The following is a 25,445-nucleotide window of genomic DNA, read 5'->3' on the forward strand; positions in this document are numbered from 1 at the left end:
TAACCCATTCCTTTACTTGAACGTTTTTCCCTCTTACAACAACACGTTGAGTATAATGTTTTCTGTTCATAATCGATAAACTCATGAAACTTAATTATCCAAAACAAAAATTCACAATTGTAAAACACACACGAGTATAAATAGTCAAAAATAACAAGGGATAAGAATTTTTCTCTGGCGAGAGAAGAGAGCAATTACGTTTTCCTAAGAATTCGACACCTTCTTCTCATTCCAAACTGACTCTCGACTTGGCGAAATTGGTAAATTGCATTAGCGAAACGTTTAGTCAATCCCTGAGTGGTGTACAATGACACGGTACCCTGATTTCCCGCACTTTGGATCAACCAGTAACGAATGCGTCATTGATGACGTAGATCGGCGTAGACTTTAGTATTGATTCCGTGACGTCATTGAGAGACGTCCCACGCAACAAGCATAACACCGAAATGACGAAATTCTTTTTCACTTGCCAGATTTCTCCAAGCCTTCGAGATATACTGTTCTGGCAAAAGTTTACAATTTTTTCTACCAATGTTATTACTTTCAGACGACACGAAGAAGTTACTCCAGAAGACTAGAAGACTTAGTAGTTGATCAGTGGCGCTACTAGTTCGCTTACTCGCTGTACGCTCAAAAAAATGTATATCAGACCTTGTGTCTAGGTCTGATATACATTCTTCGTAAATGCTTTTTTTTATCAAATATTTCTTATCTATGTTCATTCATAGTCGCACACTGTAATTTAACACACATAAACGTGTAAATTCGCGGTACTAATGCCTACCATAAAAAAGAAAAAAACCAGTGATTTCTCGTATCGCTCGGTTCAGCGACAAATTTACATGTTTAATGAACCATTTATTGTTGAGCAGAAATGTCGTGAAAATACAGTCAGTTCGCTCCACGATCGCGAAAAGAAAAAAAAAAGAAACAAACTGTGTAACGCAAGAGTGAACTTAACCGTTATCATAATTCCCTCCTTTTGGCCCCTTTTAGTTTTACGTGCAACTACAAAGAACGATTATTTCACGGTTCTACGATTGTTGCAGGTTTTGATCAATCAACCGTAAACTCATTTCGAATCTTTTACTCGACAATAGTTCATTCATCTTTCTTCTTCGATTTTTATCTTTGATTTATTCCTTAATGCTATCTTTTTAATTGTTTGTGCTTGCGTAACGAGTTTGAGGTTAGGTTTGAAAGTAGGTCCTGTACAGTGTCATTACGCAATTTATTTTTTATGTAACGGTGTCTACGTAAATGAAAAGTCACTACCACAATGGTAGTTGTTTCGGAACTGCCAAATATTACTCCATAAAATCTCGATAAAATTACTAATTATTTTAGGTTTTCATAACCGACGTTGCATCGTGCGACGCAGTTAGTTCTCTTTCGCCTATGGGACACCATGGCACGAGCACAAAGGGCTTGTACACCTGGACCAAGGGACTCGATAGGGACTTTCGAGGGATGAAAACCAATTCGACGGTTTCTTTTTGTCGCGCAATCTTGCACCCCTTTATGCTACGCTCCTCTCTTTTGTCTACTTTGGCAAAGTCCTTAAACCAGGTTCAGCTGCGGGTTCCTTTGTGCTTGGCCAACCATAGACAACCTCTGTCGTCCCCATACGCCGCGTGTGTGACCTTGGATTTCTGTTTATTTTTTAGAGAATTGTACAGACTTCCTTCTGTCGCATCACATATTTTCCAGTGGATAAATCGATAATTACTTTAAATCGACAAAATCGACGATCTTTTATCAACAATTTTTAATAAAAAATTCAGTGGTACGGGTCTGCGCGAGGTGTTTATATAGGAGCAAAATTATAGTAATACAATTATTATAAAGGTTAGATACGCTTTTCGTGACAGAACAATCGTTCGTTTAGTAAACACGCGATTTCATTGACTACAAGAGCAACAGGGTTGCTGAGAGTAATTGGAAGGACAAGATTATGCAATCCGCATGTCGCGAATATGTAATATATGTATAAGACAAGAAATAAGCTAAAATCTTAATTCTTCGACTGTAAATTAGATTGTAATTTGTGTTGTCCTAACAGTCGAGGCATTTTTGAAATTTCGAAACTAACTAAACAATTTGTATACGTATCCTTGAAGAGGTTATGTACGGATCTCACTTGCTCGTTTAATAAGTGAACTCTTTCATCGATCGAAAAAATTGGAATCGGACTCGGGTGATATCTTTGGTCAAATGTTTCGAAAAATTCAACCATCGAAGAAAAGTGTGAAGTGGGAAGATTGTAATTCAGTAGAAAAATCATGGAAAAGCACGTACTGATCGTTAACGACGTTGAGCGTTGCTTCGAGGAAGTGCACACGACGTTGTTATCGTAGATACCGTTTCTACTGACATGCCAAGTTCGTTTGCGAATTTCTCCATTCAAAAATCGTAGCATTTACTTTGTGATAGTCGCGATATGATTCGTGAAAATCTTGAAACTAGAACTTTAGGTTTGATGGGTAGTTCATCGAATCTTCAGAATCAGCAACGTGTCGAAATGCACATCCCTAGACGATAAAAATGAGACAGCGAAAACAGTAGAAATAGGTTAACAAACTCTGGAGTTGAAATAATCAAATTTTTACGATTGCGAAGACTGTTCGCGTGTCTGGTAACATCATTCGATAGCACAACAAGTGAAAACAAGGCTGGACAGCACAAAGTTATACGACATAAGCGTAATATGATCACTCTGCGTTCGATTATATGCTGCTGCAACGATTTAACCTCTTCGATCCTGAAATTTTTCGTCGAGAGCGAAAAATATGCGCGTGCATCGTTTTATTTGAGGTTTATTAAACTCGATTGAATACAAAAACTACAATATTCAGCTGTCCACCAATTGGAACTTTTGTCGAAGTTGTAAACAAATGGTAGTAAACTGCGCAGTTTTCCTCGAATCGAAATAATCATCAAATCGGTAATTTTAGTCGTTTTAGCATCGAGTACATCAGTGGTAACCGTTAATTATTAGCTAAAATCGGTTAGATGATAGTTTATTGCTATTACGGGAGATCCGTACGTAACCACACATAACTGCGGTAGACAATCGATAAACTTAATCGATATACATACATATGTTAGTCTGGCGACGTCGATAAGCACAGGTGCCCGTAACTATATCCAAGTGATTTTTAATTGTTCGTTAATGCTTTCAAGAATGTACAAATTTAGATTACGTCTTGTCTGTTTTCCACGCTATAACGATGCGGGAGAAATGTTTTATGCACAACAGCATAAGTATGTTTCAATCTACATATTTAATATTTACTACACCTAATATTTAGGAATTCCATACTGTAGGTAATTGGTACGTTAACGAAATAATTTTGTAGGCCCGATGTATCGAAGTTTCATTAACAATGTAGGTATAGCATAGATATCTATGGGAGCAACCGATAGACCGGTCGATAGAGCTTAGGGTGGCCTACCATGGTTTATGCAGTATGGTGTCTACATAAACGCGACGATTCCACGCCATGTACACCCATAAGGGAGTAGGGAGTGGAGGGGAGTAAGAAAGAGCAGACGACATGCGCCGGCCCTCGTTGACCGCACGTTATAATGCGCAAAGCCCTCAAACGGAACGAGCGTCGGACGGTCATTCAGAGCTCGGCGAGTGCGCGCGTGGTACGTTTCGTGACTTCGCGTCCTCGTGTCTCAGTGTTTGATTACATCAGCCCCTGTGCGTGGTGTCCACGTTCACCTGACCCCTGGTGAAGACCAGATCGACCACGAGACAACGCGGAACGATGCTCTGAGGGTGGCCCTCCGTGTCAATGCCGGACTGCTCTCCTCTGTGATCGACCACGTGTAGGTGACCAGTGACACTTACGGACTTTGCGAGCAAATCACCACTACCGCAAAATACGTCAAGCTTAGGTGAGCGGTGCCATTCAATTTTTCGTTTACATCCGCTACAGGGGAATCGGTGATCGATCGTTTCGAATTAAGGGTTGTTCAAGTTGTTGATTTATTTTAACAAGTATCATCAGGTTTTGAGACGCGTTGCAAGGGGAGAGCTTTCTAGTTTAAAAACAACTGCACAGGGGTTGCATCGTACCCTTTGGTTATTTCCACTGTAGTATCTAGACACTTTTAAATTCAAATATAATTTCACGGTAAATGTTGAAAGTTGCAAGCCGATACGGTTGAGATTATCGAGGATCGAGTCGAAATTATTGCAAATTGCATTAGGACGTGTGTTGACGGGTAGTGCAAATATGATTAACATCGAAAGTCGAGGGTGATGCAAACAACAGCGAGAAGTGAGACGATTCTTCGATCTGTTTGTCAGATATTTAGACAACGCTTGGTTATTGGATACAACGAGAAACGATGATTAGATTTCGCGTTCCCGGGTCGAGTGGAAACCACCCCTTGAGATGTCGCTGGTTTCTTGAACGTAGAATGAGAGAATTGGGATTGGAAAACCCGGTCGGCGACCCACGTGGCCTATTGATTTTCTTGTCCGCCATAACGCTATCCTGTCGGAGGTGAAAACTAACCTTTTTTCCATCGGTTAAACGCACCGTAGGAATATCGCGAATCGGATTCTTTACGAAGATGTATATATATATATTTTTTTTAACGAAGTACCGTTTGGATGAACGATTCGTCTTTCTAGCGTTACAAAGCATATCGCGTCTCTTAGCACAACAATGGTCGTTTACACGCAAACTGATCGATGCTGTGTTCCCCATCACGATTCGCTTTAGTTACAATTTCTGACAGCTAGGTAGGGTCACTGGTATCGTTTACGTAGTAAACGATCTATGACCATACGTTAATTCTGGATTTGTAAATAAACTCGTAGATATTGGTAGAAGAATTATATTTCGGTTTTCCGAGGACAGGATTAACGCGTAAATAACGGAATATTTACAAGTTCCGAGTTGACTTTTCTAGTACGACACTCCTACGGTATAAGCTTCGTAACGGTAGTGTTTAGGATTAAAACTTGATCGTCCGAGGACGCTATAGTATACAAACGTATCGTTTTCAACATCTTCTCGCGTGACATAACTTGTTCGAGTAATCAATTATTATTGAAAGCACACGATCGAAAGTCGCGTCGCGCGTTCAGAGGGTGAGCGATGGCGGACACCGCTGAAATAAAGGTGAGGGACAGCGACAGAATTTTTGCGATAACTTCTGTCTACGTCGCTCCACCAAGAGGCCGCTACCTTATGTTTATCTTATGTTTAAGTACAGGTCGCGTTACCGTCGAAAGGTGACTGCCGTGGTCGGTGAAAGATCAATAGAAACTGACGCAATCCTCGCGAAAGTTTCGCGAGCCCCCGTGCTCGATTTAGGGAGTCCTTTTCTGTGCACGTGCGTAAAACGAGCCTGTCACAGAATCGAGAAAGATCTATTTTTATCGAATTTTCGTCTACCAATCGCCAGCTTACAGCCAAGCTTTTTCCTCCAACAGCTGTTCGATTTTTGCGCGTTTCATACTCGGTCCAAGGATGATTACGACTCGAAAACAAGTATATCTTACAGTGTCGTAACTGGAAATTCTGAGGCCGTGCGCTAAATTTTATCGAGAGTCTCTCGAGGTATTGAACGAGGCGAGATGAGAACTTGAACGCTTATTAGAAACGAAGGTACGAGCGGCCATTGTGTGACAACGAAGGGTTTCGTAAAAAATCCGTGGAAGGTTGTTCGGGGAACGGTGGGGAGTGAACTGGTATTTGAAAAGGGGTTCGCAGTTTCACTGGAGGCCGGCACAGTACCGAAAGTACTTTTTACCTATACAGAACGATGAAAGAAATGGGAGTCTTTTCTAACGTCTAAACGATTTAAGGAGTTGCGCATTCAATTTTACGCCATTTAATTCGCCGTCGAAAACTATTGGATTGTCCGGAAAGTTCGTGCCGTTTTCGAAGGAAAATTGGAACGCAGAATATTTAAATTTTAGTATAAATTTATCAAGTTATACAGGTGCCATTTTGATCTACAACCCTTTTCCATCTTTCAGGCAATTTGAATATTCCGTCCGTTCCGATATCGTTCTGATATATTCAGACCTGTCTTAACGTCACCTACCAAAAAATGGCACGAACTTTCCGGACAATTCCGATACATACAAATAGGAATGTTCGAAATTTAATCTAGAAAATTACTGATAGTTGATATTCACGCGAGTGACCCTCTTAAGAGTATGCATGCAGCGTTCGGAGAACAGACTTGAAGCTGTACGAATGCCTGCCGGACTGTCGCATTAGGAGTTCGAATTAAAGAGGGTTGTGCGTACGTGTCGCCACGTCGAGACCTCGCTTGTATCATATATTTTGCAAATTACTCTCTCGCAAAAGTAATGGCGGCGTTCAGGCGTTAAATCTGTTCATTGAAATCCAAGCATGAAGAATATTCCCTCTTCAATATTTATCAGACATAATGTTTAGTTCCTCTATTTCGTTTGAGATATTTTAGGTATTTGAATTTAAACGTTTCCTGATTATTGTGTCGCGTATTATTACTCACCAAGGAAGACCGTGGATGGGTAATTATTTGATTGTAAAGACGGACCTAGTTATCAGTGAATACGAGACACGAGGAAATTTGATATCGTATCGCGAACGCGACATGGACAAAATATACGGTACCGTGTGATCGTCAACACTTTAAACTCACGTTTTACGCGATTTACCTTTTGAAACCGGATGATCGATTATGGATCTCGGAACATTAACTGCATCTTATTTGAACGATAGCAAAAACGCCAACGTCGACACATAATCTAAAAAAATTGCTCATCGATGAACCGAGATTAATCAGAAAATTCGATAGTGCCTGTTCCTCTTCCAAGCCTCTTGTTTCCTATTCTCGGATTACGACCACCTCTGCGGTCACGTGGATGCAGTTATTATGTACTTCGATCCGTAGACTCTTTTTCGCGCAATCTTTCGCACAAATCGCTCAGTAAAAGAACAACTGGCGTTCGTTCGGTCGTCGTATTACGTTTAACTCGATCTGTCCCGCGTAAAACTCAATCTTTCGCCGGCTTTTATTTCCCATGTGTTTCTCGGTGACGATTTTACTGCTCGTCGTTTCGTTCGGTTGGGCGTGCAAAGTCGAAACGTAATTTGCGCGTTTGAATATCGGCGTGGAACGGTCTCGTTGCTTCCGCGTATCCAATAAACAGGGATTTCCGTCGTAGATCCAGGAGAATGCTGCACACGTATGGAACTTTCAGTATGTGTACAGCAGTGGTTTTCAAACAGAGCCTGAAATACTTTTAGCGATCTCGAGCAGAGGAGAATTAAATTGTTTTGTTTGAACTAGCTACCACTAAATTACGGGTCAATAGTGCGCTGTCAGCCAGGGAATTAAAGTGAAATATTTACGGCGCACGGATGGAAATGGCGTTACAACGTGCGCGAATAACGCGATTACTTATTCACGTGGGAAAAAGTTCGACTGGCTTCCTATGCTTTTATCTCGTACGAAGTAGCTTTTAGTTTTTTATTTAAAAAAAAAAGAAAAAGAAAGAAATGAGAGATCGCGGAAAGTTATACTAAATACCACGTTAGCTCAAAAAATCATAGGATACATTGATAGTTAAATTATACATTGTTCCACTCGAGTGATCGCATAGAATCGCGCTAATTCGTACTCAACATATTAGATTGGAACAAGCCGCACGGAGCTGGTGCAAATTCAGACGAATCAAAATTTGTCGTTAATTCCTTTATTGATACCTTTATTCGACATTGGCATACACGAAGCATTTCGTAATTCTTAGGTGAACGGATAAACCGTCGAAAGTATGCAATAAAATTTCTTCGCGAGACACTTAATTTTCACGTTTACGACCATAGCCCAGTAAAGCTTCCGTGCCATCCAAGAATAGTTTATACCATGAAACATTGTCTGTTCTAAAAGTATCTGCCGCGAATCGTAGAATTTTGCGATAATTCGGCGTCTTGAGGATCGATCAAAAAAAAAAAAAAAAAGAATTAAGAACAAAAGGTTACGTAAAAAGTAAAATTAAAATTTATTACAATTTATTCCATAAAGTGCAACTCTTCTTTTTAAACGTGTATAGAATAAAGCACGTCGGAAATGTTGAAAATTCTTCGAGATACATTTAGGAGATACATTCGCTAAAGTTTATGGTACGTTTGAATATCAGAAAGACTGTCCTATTTATAAAAAGTATTCGATTTGTCATGGGTTGGTCCATCCACTTTCGTTTGTGTTCGTTGGCCGCGGTCACGGAACTTATAAAGGAAAGGAAAGATTCGATAATCGAATCGACAACGTGTTGCGCTCGTTCCGCGCGTGACCGTGACTCGCCTTTCTCACCAGCAACAACTGTTCGACGTGTCAACGGTGCTACCAAGCAATTAGGGAATTTACGGAATCCATCGATTAAATGCCGGTTGAAACGATCATAGAGGCGATTACGGGATTAAGAAACTGGTTTGCACCTGCGCGCAAAGTTCGCTCAGGCGATAGAAAGGTGTGTTTCGACGTTCGCGAACGTTATTGGTCGGTCTGGACGATCGCGAAGAACGGGGGGCCCGTCGAGTGGCGTGATAAATGCGAGCTGTCCGCGAAAGTCACATTTGATTCGAGTTAACGTACTCGGAACGAATAAATAAAGAAGAAAAGATAGATAATTACGGAAGATGGATAAAGTCCGACTAAGTAAAAGATGCTAGGTTGCAGAAAATGAAAATAAAGAAGAAAAGAAATAAGAAAGATAGATAAAGTTCGAGTAAGCGACAAACAACTTGGTATACGTATCTTTATTGCACAATGTTTCGATGGGATGGACAGCAGTTTGCAAACGTACAAGTAACTCAACGTTCGATCTTTATAGAATTATTTCGAAGTCGATAAACGTGTTAAACTGTTCAATTAACGATTGTAACGTTTGTAATCTTTGTTTGTCAAAACGGTTACGTTTATACATCAGAGAAAGCGAGTGACAGCAAAGAAACTGTGGTGGTGGAAAGTGGATCGTCGATATAGAGGTATTTCGAGAAAATTAAGTTAGATTAGCGTAGGTTCGATATCGTCCCACGGTGAAATTGCTTGGCGCGAATTTAGCGTGTTTACGTTTCTTCCGCTTTTTGGAGAGAAAGATTTTGCTGTTTTAATAAAATAGTGTGTCTATTAAAAGATAAATTGTGAAGTTCGTTATATTGTACTTCCGGTGAAAATAAGTCCGAACACGACCCCATTCGGACCACTTTTAGGATTGTCTGCGTATTTTATTCTCATCTGGAGCAACGATTGCGTAGCTTGAATGCGGTGTAAAAATTGGCTATCGAAAGCAAGAACTACTGCAGGTCGGGACGAGGACGGCAGGATGCATTATTCAGAGAAACGAGGGAAATTCCTGGGAAGGGAATTTCTCGGATCGCCCAGAACTGGGACATCGATAAGAGAACACATTTCCCGGTTGCAGATTGGACGATGCTTTCATCTAATGAATCGGAAGAGCGCAGAGTAAAAGGGCTACAGGGCTCGCGAAGTTTCGAATTTACTATCTTCTTAGGATGGTTTTCTTATGCTGTTCGGGGTTGATCAACAGGTGGTGTGTCCGAATGAACTGGGTTCTGTTAGGCGACGAAAGAATAGTAGCTTTCGTTGAAATGAATAATTCGAATTCGTGGAGAATAGGATAATTGTAAAAGGTTCTGTGGGATCGTACATAATTTTAAAAAGATACAGTGGCTATATGTTCTTCATTATATTTTCACGAAAGTATTTCCACTGAATCGGTTACCTTTTCCCGATGAAGTAGTAGTAGAGAGGCGGCGACAAATCGTTCGACACGTTTCTCGTAATGCGGTAGCAATTCATTGCATAGAAAATTGAGCGAAAATGGAGGCGATTTACAAACGATGAATTGACAGGATTGCGCGTTTGATCTGTTTCAGGGAGGATGTCGAAGTCGGGCAGCATCAAGGATGGCGAGAAGGGTCCGTACGACGCGGTCCCGATCGCCGAGAAACCCAGCGATGAGATCAAACTCGAAGCGAAGATGTCCCTGATGAACGGCGTGACCGTGATCGTCGGTTCCATTATCGGTTCTGGGATATTCGTTAGTCCCACTGGTGTCCTCACCTACACGGGTAGCGTGAACGCGAGCCTCCTGGTGTGGATAGCTTCCGGCATCTTCTCCACGGTAAGTACACGCCAATCCTCTCGTATTATACAATCGATGGCTTCCACGTTCTCGAGAGTTCGTTGGCCGAGGAAATAAGAAATTTCATTCGGTTGTTTCGTGGCCAAGACGTTCTCAGCCAAGAAACACAGAGTGTATTTATATAATAATATAAAATGCAAGGAATTTTAAGATTCATTCAAATGTAATGCAATTTTACTATCGTTTCTATTGCGTTTATTTATTCGTACTTGGGTCTCGATATGGTTAAGCGGCGGAATAGACCACGGAACAGCCATAAAACGTATACTGGTTTCTGATCGCACAACAGGTGGGCGCATACTGTTACGCGGAGTTGGGATGCATGATCAGAAAGTCGGGCGCCGATTACGCGTATATCATGGAGACCTTCGGACCTTTCATGGCATTCATCAGACTCTGGGTCGAGTGTATGATAGTGCGGCCTTGCAGTCAAGCTATCGTGGCCTTGACCTTCAGCATTTATGTACTGAAACCAGTGTTTCCAGACTGCTCGCCACCGGACGAGGCGACGAGGATACTCGCTGCTTGCTGCATATGTAAGTGAAACACTATCTTACTACTTGCCCGAGCAAACTTAATATTAAACGAAAATTTAACAAGCTACTCAGAGTAACATTTTGGTCTTCTATTCGAAAATAACAGAAATTACTTTCATCATTTTCCAACGAATCATAGAATATCCTAACTTTAAACAGTTACTTTAAATAGTACAGTTCCAAAAGTGCCCAGATTTCTCGTTATCATTTTTTTAAAAATATCTCTAGGCTCCCCCAACGAAATCAAACAACTTCTGCCTTAAACATACCTCTCTATCTTCGAAAGTAAACAGTAATACTGACTTCATTGGGTCATTCGTGTCCTTAGTTTGTTCATTCTCACGGAAATCAAGCTCGTGGCTAGATAAATACGTTATTTCGAGGCTTTAATCAATGCCTGTGTCGTTTCATCAAGTCGAACCTCCTCGTATTGTTCCGATTGGCACCCTTGGATTTTCATTCTCTTCCGAGAACTCCGGCGTCGCGTCCTTTATGATTGAAAGGTCGTTCCGGAATAATTCATGGTCGGATTGTCAGCTAATCGAATCACTTTCTCTCTGCTTTAACGTTATTCAGCTTCTCCTATTATCTTGGCCCGGGTTCATTCAGACCTCGAGCCCCCTTTGATCGCTTCCTTCAAGTTTATTCAACGCATTCTTGCTCCCTAATTTATTGGAAGACTCAGATTTAGGCAACGTATCGTACAAACTTCTTTCTAATCGCCGTCCGAGAATTTTACAGTTTGTTTAAATTTAGTACGATTTCATTATCCAATATAGTATAGTAGAATAGTAAAATTATTAAATTCATTCAGATATAATGCAATTTTACTATACTTCATACGTCACGGGTTTGAGAACTCTTGAGATATTAGTGCTGATCACACGATATCGTCAACTGTTTCTGTCAACCCTCTGCGCTCCAAGATTTTTTTCCACCATGAGTGAAAATAAGTTAAATTTCGCTGTCGAGTATTTCTGTAGCTGAAGAGTATTATTTCTGTTAGAACAAAAAAAAAAAAAAAATAGAACGCGGACAATATTTGTAACGAGTCCACGCAGTCGTGGCCGCAATTCGTCCTAGCCTGTTTGTCTCCAATCCTTCCTAAACAAAAGCCTCTTCTTCAGCGTCCTTCTGGGAGCTTCCAGACTTAATACCACGGCTCACGTTACGAGAACAATTTATAATTCCCTCAATAGTAATCCTGGTCTTGTATCCTTTGTTTTTCCCGTGCTCTTGGCAATTGCGACGTTCCAGCTTGTCTTAGTTTCCGACGATTTCTCGAGGGAATCGCTTGTTTCCTTTCAGAGCTCCAATTAACAATTTTTTTTTTGCGCTGGTTAATAATCGCGATCTAACCATCGAGACAAATGAAAATGGCCGAATGGAATCAAAGCTGCCGAGTTCCATCATTCTGCCAATAAACGTGTAAACAAAATGTACGCAGCGCTAATTGATCCACAGACGTAAAGGTCATCTCGAATCGTGCAGAAGACGCGTATTTTTTTTTTAGAGAATCTGACGCTGACGAGGGAAGGAGATATCACGTACATTCCCCTTGCGGTTGGCGCTGTCTTCCGCCTCGATATCGAGACCACGTTGCGCGTATCGTTTTACAGAATTGCGAACGCCATCCGACACGTGCCCGCAGAAATGTCTTTTGGTATCTCGCAGCTCGTATAGTTCTTTTTCTTGTCGTCGGCGAATAACGCAACCGCGTCACAAGTTAATCGTTAACCATGCGACTAATTATCTTTACGGGACAATTATCTGCGCTGTAGTTGAAAGCGAGTACTTTTTACTCGCGATACGTACATTTTGTTACGGCGAGAGAAAATAGTTGTTACGCGTTTACGACGAGGTCGTTTTTCATGATGTTTGCAACATCTTTTAGCGAAACTATTAGTAGTATCGCGCGCGTAAATGCCATTAGCATGCGTGCTGATTTTATGGAGGATTTTTTAATTTATTTTCATAGTTCAGTTGCAACATAGTTGGTGCATATTTCCTAGATAACGGGTTCGAGTGACTGGACAGTTGAAATGGAAAATTTAACGACGGTATAGTTGCAGTATACACGAGGATATTTCGTTCGAAGTGGTTTCGTTCTCGTCCAAATGACTCCATCGATCACCAGCGGCGATTATGCAAAATTGCACATTATCTTCTTACATTTTTTCTCGCGGAACCAATCGTCGAACACGCAGATGTTAATTAGAGCCGCAGAAGCAGACCGTAAACTTCTCTCCGTGGCAGGAAGTGACTTTCGCGGAGAATCACGTCCGTCGACGTAACGAGATGTCGAAAGCTGCGGACAGAACACTCGGAGAGGAAGACGGAAACGAGACTCTTCGCGAAGATCGAGGGTTCCGTTTAATTTCCGATGAAATCGTTCGACGAACAGTGGACGATGGTTTCCCGCGAAAGAAAACGAAATGGAAGTCCATAGTCTCCGATCTTTCGATTGCTGACGCGAATTGGTTCCGTGAATTCTTGAGAAGGTAATTAAGTTTCTCGAATAGAACAAGTTTCTAGTGGCGAGGATCAATGATTAAATCTAAGGGGAAATCAATCGTTCGCGGAATTGCGAGTCTCTACGGTAAATCGAACGAGTTATTAACGAGACATATGGTTCTGAAATTCAAAGTGGCCGATTGAAAATTAACAGATCGGTACCTAGGGGTTTTTTGGGATTGTTGGTTTCGAATTGGAGGTGAACAAGTATTAGAAAATCGACTGTAGCACCTGTGGCAGTGCATAGGCAGGTATTTAGGACGGCTACCACCGCACAGGATCAAGATGGTGGATACCAAACCCCGATAAGGGCTATTGTCCTGGCGTCTCGAGAATCCGGCAGTGCTCGTGTGAAAAGACTCGCGGTACCAATCACGTCCAATTACGATTAAATGTAATTTTCTAATAACGTGTCAACTGGCGGGCACAACAGTATAATTCGCCGAGGAGGACATGAAAGACGAGGCGAAAAGAACATGACGCGGACGAAGGAGGAGGACAAGGCCAGACGGCAGACGTGCAGACGATGCAAGACGTTCCAAGGCGTAGGAGGAACGGAGGGTAACAGAAAGAAGGGACGCGGAGGGGAAGGGCGGAAAGAGTCTCGCGATATTCCTCGAGATGTTGCGTCAGTCGACATTTCTTACTTTTATTTGACGTTGCCAACGAATACAACCAAGGACGTGTCTGGTCCCGATCACCGCGATACGCATTCGTAAGGTGGAATCTTGCACGTGCTTCGTCGCCGGCCAATAAACTTGAGGCGTTTCTGACACCGGGCCACCACCGTCGTTGCTGTTAACTTCCGAGTGATTCAAACTCCTCGGCCAGAGGCTCCTCTGTCAGTCTATAGTTCGTTAACCCATCGCTGGCAGGTGTACAGTAACGAGAATTTGATTTAGAGTCCGTGAGACTCTTTTCATTTTTAATGAAAATGCAGAAGTAGGAAGCGTAGTTGTAGTACGATGCAACCTTTCTCATACGTGAAAATTAAATATCTTCGATAATCTCTCCGTCCTGTATCGCATTGGTCAGTCATGCAACACAAACTACAACACTCGAACGCATTGCATGTAATTGAAGTCGTGTACGTATACCAGGAAGCAATTGCTCCAAGTACCTCGATGCAACGTGTAGCACGAAAAATGTAAAACTCGCTACCGATTGCATCAGAAATTTCGACACGCGAGTAAATACGTAACACTGTTACGCAACGATGGCCGGTACCCTGTCGTACATCTTCATCCGTCGTAGAAGAAATCATAACGCGTATTCTACGGGATGATCGTAACCGTATCGAGTCCGTGGGATCTTCGGCGATACATTTACGAACATTGTGACCTGGATCGTCCAAACCACCCGTTGCCTTTGCCTCGGTCGTTGTCGAACAGGTCGATAACCATCCACGCTCGTTTCTACCCCTACCGACGTCATGCTCGACTGGACTGGTGCCAGTCAGTCTGAAACGCCAGGCCAGCTCATGCAACCGGTTTTGCAGAATAAAATGTTTACGCTAATGTCATTCATCCATCCGTTGCCCGGTTGAAAGCAGAGGAGTGGAGGTTTGCTCGTTGTCGGAGTTTCCGTGCTTCATCTTTTATAAACATATTTATATTTCAAACAGTCCCAACCAACTCGACACCGTTCACCACCTTCCGACTTATTCGTTATCTCTTCCTTCGTCCTTATACTTACAACCAGACAATGCTACGGCGACACCATTGTTGCACCTGAATAGCGATCTAGAGGTAATAACTTCCACTGTTCGTATAATCCATCACTGGAAATCAATTGGGAGAATTATCAAGAAAACTCCATCGTTTTACTAAAATTAATCGTAAAAATTAATCGTAAAAATTAATCAATAAAAATAGCGAGATGCAAATGATCAAGAAAATGTAAACTACCTCAGGTGTAACTTGCGGTTATTCACCCGTGTAATCGAGTCAACTAGTTCCGAAAAAAGCTGCGTGTAACGTTTCCCGATTTCATCGAATTATCGTACCTTTCTCGTTATCGACCAGTCACCCTCTCCTATCGGCACGAGCGCGATCGAACAGTTTTGTTTATAGTTTGATAGTCGCGTGGCAGCGTTCCGAGTGATGCGTGTCATCGAGACAGCGGTGATACGTCATCCAGTATCGCGACCGCCGGCGAACATCGAACGCAATCACGTTGATAGGTTTCCTCGGTTAATTTCGACGGCTAATGAATCCGATTAACGAGTGCACGGACCGATTAGGAGGTTCGTTTCCACGTGAGACCGTGGATCTCTCAACTAGGCCAGACATATGTTCCAATAATTCAATATTGGAACGTTTTATAGGTATTCTAATGCTACGAACAGGTTTCGTATCATTCGTTCCAAATATTGTTTCAATGTTTTTTTTTTTATTTTATTCGAGTACGTAAATTGTTTTACGTAGAACGACACATTTGGAGTCCCGTAACGTTTCCTCGTTTATTTCAGGTATCCTCGCGTTCATCAACTGCTGGGACGTGAAATGGGCGACAAGGGTGCAGGACATTTTCACGTACGCCAAGCTCCTGGCGTTGTTCGTCATAATCTTCGCCGGAGGTTGTCAGCTGTTCACCGGTGAGTTCAACGACATCGACACTCTCGATTTAGATATAGATCGCTATCCACGCGAAAAAGGGGATGGAGACTACCGTGCGTTTCGTGTTCCACGTAACCGTTCGTTTCTTGCGGCGTTGCTCGATCCTTTTCTTGTGCTCCGATACACGCGACAAAGACTGAACCGATCTTACGACAGATCGACTTTCCCTCGCGTGTGTAAACGGACGATTGTTCCGTACGATATGATTTCACTTTATCAATTTAAATAGACGAGATAAGGAAACTCTTCTATGGATGATTTTTAGTCACGGAACGAGGAAGCCTCGCGTTAATGTTTCACCACCCACGTTACTCTTCGAGGTAACATAAGACAGTTAGGCGTCTCCACGCTTGCCGGACGAGACAAATTGCCCAATCAAAAAGGTGGATTAAACACGCGGACGATTCGAGGCGCACGGTGTTGCGTCCCGAGGAATCGCTTTAAATTGAGCTATTCAGTCCTCCAAATGGGTCCCTTTTCAGCGAACGTCTTCCTAAGAACTCCTTTGATTACGATAAATTGCGTCTCCCGATGTTGTCTCGCTTCTGTAGTAAGCGTCATCATCGCTTCTCACCCGAACGAGTCGTACATGGAAATCAAAATTTATATCAGAAACACATTTACCCTGGATTTAAGTAGAAGAAAATAGAAATAGGTAAACGTTCAGTCGATGCTTAGGGTACCTTGTGCTAACGATAATCATTGGGATAATTTTCACAGATGATTTTCACGAATAGTTTAATTTTAAAATGTAAAGTAAAAAAAAAAAAAAAAAAAATGTTGTTTATTTTCATTAATAAAAATTGATCTAGAATGATCTTCTGTTACTTGCTAGAAGCGTCGTGCGAATAGAAAACGATAAGCCGTGTGTACTATGGAATTTGTTGTGTTTGATCGATTTCTTTCGTGTGCTTGCAGGGCACACGCAATATTTCACGTTCGAGAACACCAACACGGAAGTGACGTCGATAGCGCTGAGCTTTTATTCGGGTCTGTTCGCTTACAATGGTTGGAATTACTTGAATTTCATCATCGAAGAGCTGAAGGACCCCGTCAAGTATGCAACCTATCGTTCACTTTGCTAAGTACTTATAAGCGTTCAACGATTCTTCACGGTATCACGTTTTGTTTTGAAACTACGGAATGAATTTTAACGTGATTCGAAACAATGGTTACAGTTCGTTGATACTTACTTTTCCTTTACGTTTTATCATTTTATTTATTCTATCTTGCGCTTAGCAATTTTATTAAATATACAGAACACTACGTCAACCACCGTGCAAAGCAGATAAGGTTCAATTTAAATACTGTTAATTACCCGGAAGAATACATTAGCTAGTTCACTTCCACTTTCACAGCTTCACATGTAACGTGACGCGATACGTATTTTATTTTTAAGCCAACATTTTTTCAGCACAGATATGCAAAGAAGAATAAAAGATAAACATGTTAAATAAAATGCTAACAATTCTGGAAGAACGACTACGTGCCGTCACGTGATATAACCTCGATAATAAATATTGCGCCACATGGAAGCTTTGTAGTCCACTTTCGGTTTCGTGTGTATTGCTTGTCTGAAAAATGCAGTTTACGCAACATTCGTTTATGCGCATTGACGTTGGTTTACTTGCGTTTCTCCATTTAAAAAATATGATCATCTCAGACAAATCGAAACAATTAAACCCGATCTCCGCTGAAATCTCGCGCAACCATTAACAGCGATTGCAACAGCCGGTCTTGTGTATCTATTAATTAAAAGAGGGGTCGCAAAGCCCAGTTCTATTGACTTTAACACGAGGTCAAATGAAAGGGCCCGTGCTACGGCGTCCTATGCTTTTCAAGGTCAAACGTTTTCGTCACAAAACGCCACTCGGTTGAAATCCATTGAAATCGATTTAACGATCATCGAACCTGCTCTTCAACTTAACGAGATATAGCCGGATCGATGCAACTATCCACGGGGTAGCACAGAAATACAAAAGAGAATCGCACCGCTAAACGATACTGAAATACTTGATTAAATTAGTATTTTTCTTTTATTTAAATGAAATCGAGTACCTTTAATAATTCTTGTCTTTATTTTTTCAGAAACTTACCAAGAGCTATCGCAATTTCGTGCGTGCTCGTCACGCTTGTTTACGTTTGCGCAAACGTAGCCTTCTACACGACCTTGAGCCCCGTGGAGGTTCTGGGAAGCGAGGCAGTGGCAGTGGTAATTCATATAAAACTAAATATTTGTACTTGTTACGGTATTCGAATTTATTAGACGATACAATGAAAAGAGAATTATTTTGATTGCCACTAACGTCACCGACGAAGAAACTAATATCCGCAATCGTTTTCAGTAACGAAACGCTATTACCGCAATTAGATTTCAAAAATTATTTTTCTTTACTTTGCAGACCTTCGCCAATCGTCTGTTCGGCATGTTCGCCTGGACGATACCTGTGTTTGTGGCACTGTCGACGTTCGGAGCGGTAAATGGAATTCTTCTGACGTCCTCGCGACTCTTCTACGCCGGCGCCTGCGAGGGTCAGATGCCTGAAATATTGACCATGATTCAAACCTCGAGGGTTACCCCAACGCCGGCCGTTATCTGCATGGTGTGTTGGTATTTGCGTTACACGGACAATTTTAGTGAAAATATACTGATAATAAATCACGGACGTGCACTAACAGTTCTGACATGTAGATTTTTTAAGCGGCATACATACTCTGTATGTATGTGGATAAAAATTCAGCACAAGAACCGTGCTTCGTAAACCTAGCGTTGAAAGAAACGCGTACTTATGGTCACTTCCATTGGAAATCGCCACCTAAAGATTGACACTTGCAATCTATTGTGACTATTCGCGCAATTTTCCGCTTCGATTGCGTCCAACTATTCAGAACCGTCGAGGATTTTCTCGAGGGAAGGAACAATGGCGTACGGTAATTGAAATCTGGTTCGTTGGTTTGTTTCAGGCCCTCTTGTCCATGGTGTACCTCTGTTCTTCCGACATCTATGCTCTGATCAATTATGTCGGCTTTGCTGCTTGGGTAAGTACACAATCTCCAATCACCCTGGAGATCGTTTTTCCATTAACGCCACAAATAGTGTCCCTGAGTTACCGCAAGGACACGTTGTGTTATACAATAAATGTAATTACTCTTCCTTTCCACCACGTTTTTATGACATTCCCAACACGTGACTTATAATCGCTTCTCGATACAGTTATGTATCAGAAATTGTCAGAATTGTAAAATAATGGTGTAGAGCTGAAGGTATCTCACTTTTAATTCGTGCAAAACGTAATACAATTTACCGAGTTACTTTTGATATAATGTAATTCGTGAACACGGTATCTCGTATCTCGCATCAGAGCAACTATGCAGACTCGTTTGCATGGTCCAATTGAACCAAAACAAAGTTAGCATGATTGCCCCTCGTTACGTTCTAAGAAATCTACCGAGCATTGGTGTACGCATGCCACGTCGAGTAGCACGAGTATCTGTCCATCACGAATTGTTAACCCAGACCGAACGAGTGATAATTTTCTAATTAGTTCATGCTGCTTGGTGTAATTGACAGTATTGTCCCAGTTCAAATACGAGCAGAAACGCGGCCAACTTTGACGCATAGACTCCGATAGACATTTCGAGTTGTACAGCTTTTTTTTTAATTATATCTTAACCCTTTGCTGTTCTATGTCGAGTGAGACTCGACAAAACTGTACTGAAATCAGAAAATCTGGACTGCAAAGGGTTTTGTAAAATTCACTAGCCGTCATCCAGTTGTCTATACGTTCCAATGGTAATGAGATCTTATTCACATCTACGATGTTTCATGTTTGTTTACAGTTGAGCATAGGCGTCTCTGTGCTCTGTCTACCCTGGCTCAGATGGGCTCAACCGAATCTGCCTAGGCCAATCAAAGTGAACCTCTTCTTCCCAGTAATATACATTATTGCTACCATTTTCGTGACTGTTGTGCCTATGTACGCTAGCCCAGTGGAGACAGGTAATTAATTACACTTGAATTAACTTGAAATTAACCGTTATTATTTTATTCTAATTTCAAATCTATTAATATTTTTGTTTTCAGGATACGGCTGCCTAATGATCTTGTCGTCCGTGCCCGTGTACTTTATCTTTATCGCGTGGAAAAATAAGCCAAAGTTCTTCCAGAAAGGAGTCTGTAAGTTAAAGTTTTTTCTAACATAAAATAAAATTTCTGTAAAACAATTGATGTTTCCATTGTTAGCTTATCAGGATATCGACATTGAGTTTTTATGTCATTCTAGCTATTTGCTTTAATAAGTTATACATTGGACACGATTTTCTTATCTCGTTTAAAGAATTAGTTCAATTTTTTACGCGAACGAAAATTGAAACATGGACCATTTTGTTTTGTTTCTGTTTAACCGTTGTGTTCCTGCAGGCGCCGTTACCAAAACATTGCAGAAGCTGATGGTAGTCGTCGGACCAAAGAATAAGGTTCAGAATACACTCTAACATAATTTTACTCTTGTCATGTCGTGCATGCTTTTAACATTCGTTAATTTCTATAAAAAAAAAAAAAATCGTCATTAAACAGCTTGTCGCTTCTCGATCACCTTGCATGCATTCGTCAAATTATTTTATTATTAAGGGGATCACTTCAAATTTCAATCGATCTGCACGATACATAATCATTGTGAGTATTCGTGAGTCTTATTATATTTTCAAGAAAGATACACGTAACAACACTCTGTTAATCTGTCTTTAATTTAGTTTCGTGACGCTGTCTTTAAATCAATTTTTTACTTTCGCGTATCTCTGAAGCAGCCATTCAATTATTTTTGTCTCAAACGTCCCTTAACGATCGCGTTTAATTTGAGTTTACTGAAACATCGTTAACGTTTATTTTTGCACGCTGCACTCACAGAACAAGCACCACGCACACCAACTTACACAATTCTCTCACACGGTGCACCAGTAAAAAATTGTTACTAATGTACTATGGATGACTGTGGAACTAATCGCGAAATAAAATTTCTATTGTTACTTTTATTGTGTTGAACTATTCGAATATAAAAATCTACTAACCATCTGTTTCTTTAAGACAAGATATTGAACTTCTGATGTTGTTCGTTTGCAGTAAGCGTGACGAAGTTTCTGCAGAAGATAATGCTGGTGGTCGGCAAGCCGAAAGCCGCTCAGGTTTAACCGCAGACAGAATGCGTCGTCAGCCTTCATAGAGGTGACTTCCAGCTTGCAGACAACGAGAAATGGGACAGGCTTTCCAGGACACTCGGAGAACGTTTATCCGCCTAGATTCATGTAAAATATTTATTTCATACGAAAGATATTCCTAACTCAAATTCGATTCTAGGTTGGACCTGCATTGCACTATAAAATTTAAATCAAACTCCTTTTATACATACACACGTTAGAACGATTTGTAATTTTCAGTTCAACGATAAGACTTTATTCCAAAGATTATTTCAATATTCGAGCTACTCGTTTAATCGTTCTCCGAGTGAGGGAGGAGCGTTCTGGCCAGAGACAGCCATATTTAATCAGAATGCTCAGCAACAAAACCTTGAAAGTTGCTCAACAAATCCACGTCTGCTTTTCTCGTCTGGATGTCAACCTCGTTACACTGGCACCAAGACATGGCGGTGATGTATTACCAAAACGATTCCAGCGGAGGTATAATAATAATGATAACGGCGATACGCAGTGACTACGAAGGTACTAACACGAAAGACGCAAATAAAAAAATTAAAGAGGCATCACTGAATGTTCAACGAGAAGACACACAGTATTCTCCTCCGCTGGACGCGCGTTTCCGATGTTATTGCTTCGTTTCATTCCATGCTGTACCATTTCCATGTTTCGCGATGCGATCCTTCGTTTCGAGCCTTATTCATCTTCGAGTAGATTTCGTTAGCCCAGGATATCGTCGATAATTTATTATCTATGTTTATTTAATTCCTCTTCATTTCGCGATGATTGAACAACATCGAGCACAGGTCCCGATTACGGTTCAAAACATTTTCGTTCACACAGGGATCGAGAAACGAAGGTTCGTAACAATTGTTACGCGATGGCATTCGATTGTCAACATCGCATAATAATAGTAATAATAATAATAATACTAATAATAATAATAATAATAATAATACCGATAATAATATTGTATTCGCATTTTACTGCCACTGGTATTGGCACGGGGACTGGAACTGTTCGGATATTTGATGGAAACTTCAAACACCGCGTACATGATTTAAAACCTAACCTAAACACACAACATTTTGAACCTAACCTATTATTTTAATAATGTTTGGTTGAACAGTTGAATTAGACTTGTATTTAATAGTATTTAAGTATTCGAAAAGTAGTACCAGCCTTAAGAGGCACGCATACGTACATGTCTATAGGGTGTCCATCGACATCTGGAATTTCTCGAAAAGAAAAACTTACAAATGAAACAGATCAATTCGCTCAATTGCAATAATTAATATTTTTGAAACTTGTACTACAATCCCATAGTCTGTACACACCGCGTGTGTCTCGTGCTTCCATGGGTTCATTGGACTGCGCTCTATGAGCAACTTTTAACGGGGACTGTTCATTGCTAAACCACTGGCTAGATCTTTTTTGTCTATTAGAGAAAAAGATAGTCCGAAGGCGCAACCACTCGAATGACTCTGGCTATTCAAACGTTTAGGTTTAACGTGTGTGTTAATTGCGATCGCGAGAATTTTCGGTAAATTGACGATTGCAGGCAAGCTTATGAGCGTGAATCGTTCGAGTTTTAGATTTTTTATACTTTTCTAATCGTAAATCTATAGGACAATTTTAGTCGATTCTAAATCTTCATTCTAGTTTGTTCCTTATTTATCATTCCGTTTACTGTACAAAACGTGTATGCATGGTGTACACTGATCTCTATTTAATGAATTTGTTACGGAGGTTTGCAACAACCATAGAAAGCCTCCGTAACGATGCCGAGGCCGCCATCTTTGAGAATGAATCGCGCCGGCCACCTGTATAGGCAACCGAAGTACTCGAATAGTTTATGAAGTTATACAATATTTTTTATGGGAATAATTCTTATGAAAAGAATAGATTTATATGTATTATAAATGTACGACTTAAGTGATTTAATTTACTAATTCGAACTTGTAAACTTAAAACTATGTTTCTTACAAATATAACGTTCTATCGTTTTAATTAAAATTGAAAACAGAATTTGAAGTAAATTCTTCAAAAAAGCTGCACAGACCCTATGAAAAGGTAGTAGCGTTTTAATCTCCACGAAGGTGACTATGTTTAAGAATTGTGTAGCAGCAACGACACCACCGGAATCCATGTTTTACGTACAATACTTTGATTGCGCTATTAAAAGAGGAATAATCCTTAGGCGATACATTCGACACAGCTCGTAAGTTTGTCCTGTTCAATTTATACGAGTCGTTTATTAGTCGAATCACTTAACCGTCTGACACCGTGGCAGTAAGTACTGTGTCCTGTACGAATTAAGACTTAATGTGTTTATCTCGCCCCATTGTCGACACCTTCATGCTTGTACGCACTGTGATTTTTATTTACTCATAAGCGCACGTTGATTTTCGCGAATCGTCGAATTCAGGAAACCCTGGTTTCTTGTCTATATCCAAACTTTATCCGTGTGTTCTTCTGTGTAAAAAAAAAAGTTGCAATTGAATGTAAACTTTCTATTTAAATGACAATGGAACACTAAGACTAAAGAGAGACAAAATTGCAGCATATCGGTAGATGAACTGTTCTAGGACCAAGTATTTTGTACAGGGTGTTCTTGAAAACAGATCTCGCCTGTAGTCGGAGCAGAATCGATTGGCGTGTCAAAGTTATCGTTAAATATAGACAAATTTTTCCGAGAGACACTTTAGAAGTTGTGAATCTACTTAATATAAAAGTTGTAATCGTGATTGGGAGAGTGACTTTAACACTCCACCTCCTTCTGCCTTGGCTATAGCTTAAGAAACGTCCTGTTGCGCCTCCGCATAGGATCCTAAATACTTTGTTATTCTCCTTATTCTGAAAATTAGCCTCGGTGATTCGTCCGAGCTAAAGCACTCCGAATGTATCAATCGCTATCGAATATCAAAATGGAATTGAAAGTCTAAAGTCTGTCAGATCACGATGGATCGCTGACTCCTCAAAATTGCTTTACAATCAGCGATCGTCTAATATTTTCTTTTCATTTTTGCACAATCGTACCAGTGGAAGGATGTATCCCCGATGCTAATCGTCCACGTAGTTTCTGTTGTTCGTTATCATTTTTAAGGGATACATTTCGACGATGAAAAAACTCCCGTGGAACATTCACCAGGGTGTCTATCGAGGTATGGACTGGTCGATCCTTGGTAGCTGTAGTATTTTGTCTAGATTACAGTTTAGAACAAAGCGAAAACGTAGTTGTAAAGCGCACGAGGTAGAAGGTCGTATATTTTTGCATTACTATAAAACGAATGGCTTCGATAGATACTCTGGCACGTGTGACAATAAGTATCTACTAATTAATTAATTAATCAAAAGTAAGTAAGGTGGATAGTTGAGAAAAAGACCGAGAGAAAATGTTACTAGAATTCGACGATGTTTTTGTATCGTTATTTTTTTTTTTATGTTTATGGAACTACGAAATACCAGTTTGTACTTGAAATTCCTTGTGAAAGATAACCATCGAACGATTGCGAGTATAGTGTAGTCACTATACACGCGTGTCTATGAAAAGATGGCACGACACGAACACAGCAGTAGCTTAGGATCTAAATAAAGCAAAAGAACGTAAACTGGAGGTCTAAGGAACAAGCGATCTGTGACAATATATTATATTGCATAAATATTGTGTGTTATTTTCGGGAATCCCTTTTCATTTTGTAAGATACGTTTGTCAAGTGAATCAGCTTATTGTATTCATTGTTTTAAGGTGGTTCCAGGTGGTTCTTTCCCAAATGAACTAGTCCAAACAAAACTCGAATGCAGAAGGTAAGTAATTGATACAATTACAGTTGCAATTAATTTGTTAAGTATTATTTTATTCATCATAGTTGTACTGGTTGCCGTATACAGGGGTCATCCTTGCGCCTAAGGGATAGCAACCACCCGACAAACAGGCTACCGTAGGCTGCATTCTAACAGGGGCACACTCTGCGCCTAGAGGATGGTGGCAACCAAACCGACAAGCTGGCTACCGCGTAGGCTGCATTCTACAGGGGCATACTCCGCGCCTACTTGGTGACACCTTTTACGTTCATTTTTCGTTCACTCTTCGACACCTCCTGATATTTCCTAACACTTTCTAACATCTCCTAATACTAACTAACAATTCCTGGCACCACCCGACGCGACCTAACATCTTCCAACAACTCCTGACACATCCTAACCTTTCCTCAGTATCAATTCAGTATGAAGAATTACTGAAAATGTTCCAAAGTAGAACCATGGGAAGGAGCAATAAATGATAAACACTTGATTATATACGTGTCTATATTGGTATGTATAAATATATAAGTTATAAATATATAACATTCATATATTTATAACTTATACACAATATATATAATATATTTATAA

At 40.6% G+C, this 25,445-nt stretch overlaps 1 protein-coding gene across 6 annotated transcripts; it reads left to right on the plus strand.

The window, feature by feature from the left end:
• The first annotated feature begins 3,577 nt into the window (after nt 1-3,577).
• Nucleotides 3,578-23,596, plus strand: LOC128888428 (Y+L amino acid transporter 2). 6 transcript variants are annotated; one of them, XR_008460257.1, is made up of 12 exons: nt 6,852-7,224; nt 9,924-10,171; nt 10,482-10,728; nt 15,713-15,838; nt 16,779-16,917; nt 17,949-18,072; nt 18,263-18,463; nt 18,825-18,899; nt 19,701-19,860; nt 19,945-20,037; nt 20,980-21,213; nt 21,294-23,596. XR_008460257.1 is itself a non-coding variant. In XM_054145303.1 (12 exons), the coding sequence occupies exons 1-12, from the start codon at nt 7,200-7,202 to the stop codon at nt 20,980-20,982; spliced, it is 1,497 nt and encodes a 498-aa protein (XP_054001278.1). In that variant the 5' UTR covers nt 6,868-7,199; the 3' UTR covers nt 20,983-23,596. The 6 variants fall into 6 exon arrangements, 5 of the variants coding, with proteins under 5 accessions (XP_054001287.1, XP_054001267.1, XP_054001260.1 ...); XM_054145303.1 differs by adding an exon at nt 20,281-20,336 and having other exon boundaries at nt 6,868-7,224; nt 20,980-23,596; XM_054145312.1 differs by lacking the exon at nt 6,852-7,224 and adding an exon at nt 3,578-3,906 and having other exon boundaries at nt 20,980-23,596.
• Nucleotides 23,597-25,445: the final 1,849 nt, after the last annotated feature.

The sequence above is a fragment of the Hylaeus anthracinus genome, unplaced genomic scaffold (genome assembly GCF_026225885.1).
Source record: "Hylaeus anthracinus isolate JK02 unplaced genomic scaffold, UHH_iyHylAnth1.0_haploid 0, whole genome shotgun sequence".
NCBI lineage: Eukaryota > Metazoa > Arthropoda > Insecta > Hymenoptera > Colletidae > Hylaeus > Hylaeus anthracinus.

What these genes read in the sequence shown, in the direction of transcription:
- LOC128888428 (XM_054145285.1), top strand. Translation starts at nt 7,200, where the DNA reads ATGCTGCACACGTATGGAACTTTCA. An exon ending in ATGTCGGCTTTGCTGCTTGG is followed by an intron (nt 18,900 to 19,700) that starts GTAAGTACACAA and finishes GTTTGTTTACAG; the next exon opens with TTGAGCATAGGCGTCTCTGT. An exon ending in CGCTAGCCCAGTGGAGACAG is followed by an intron (nt 19,861 to 19,944) that starts GTAATTAATTAC and finishes TTTTGTTTTCAG; the next exon opens with GATACGGCTGCCTAATGATC.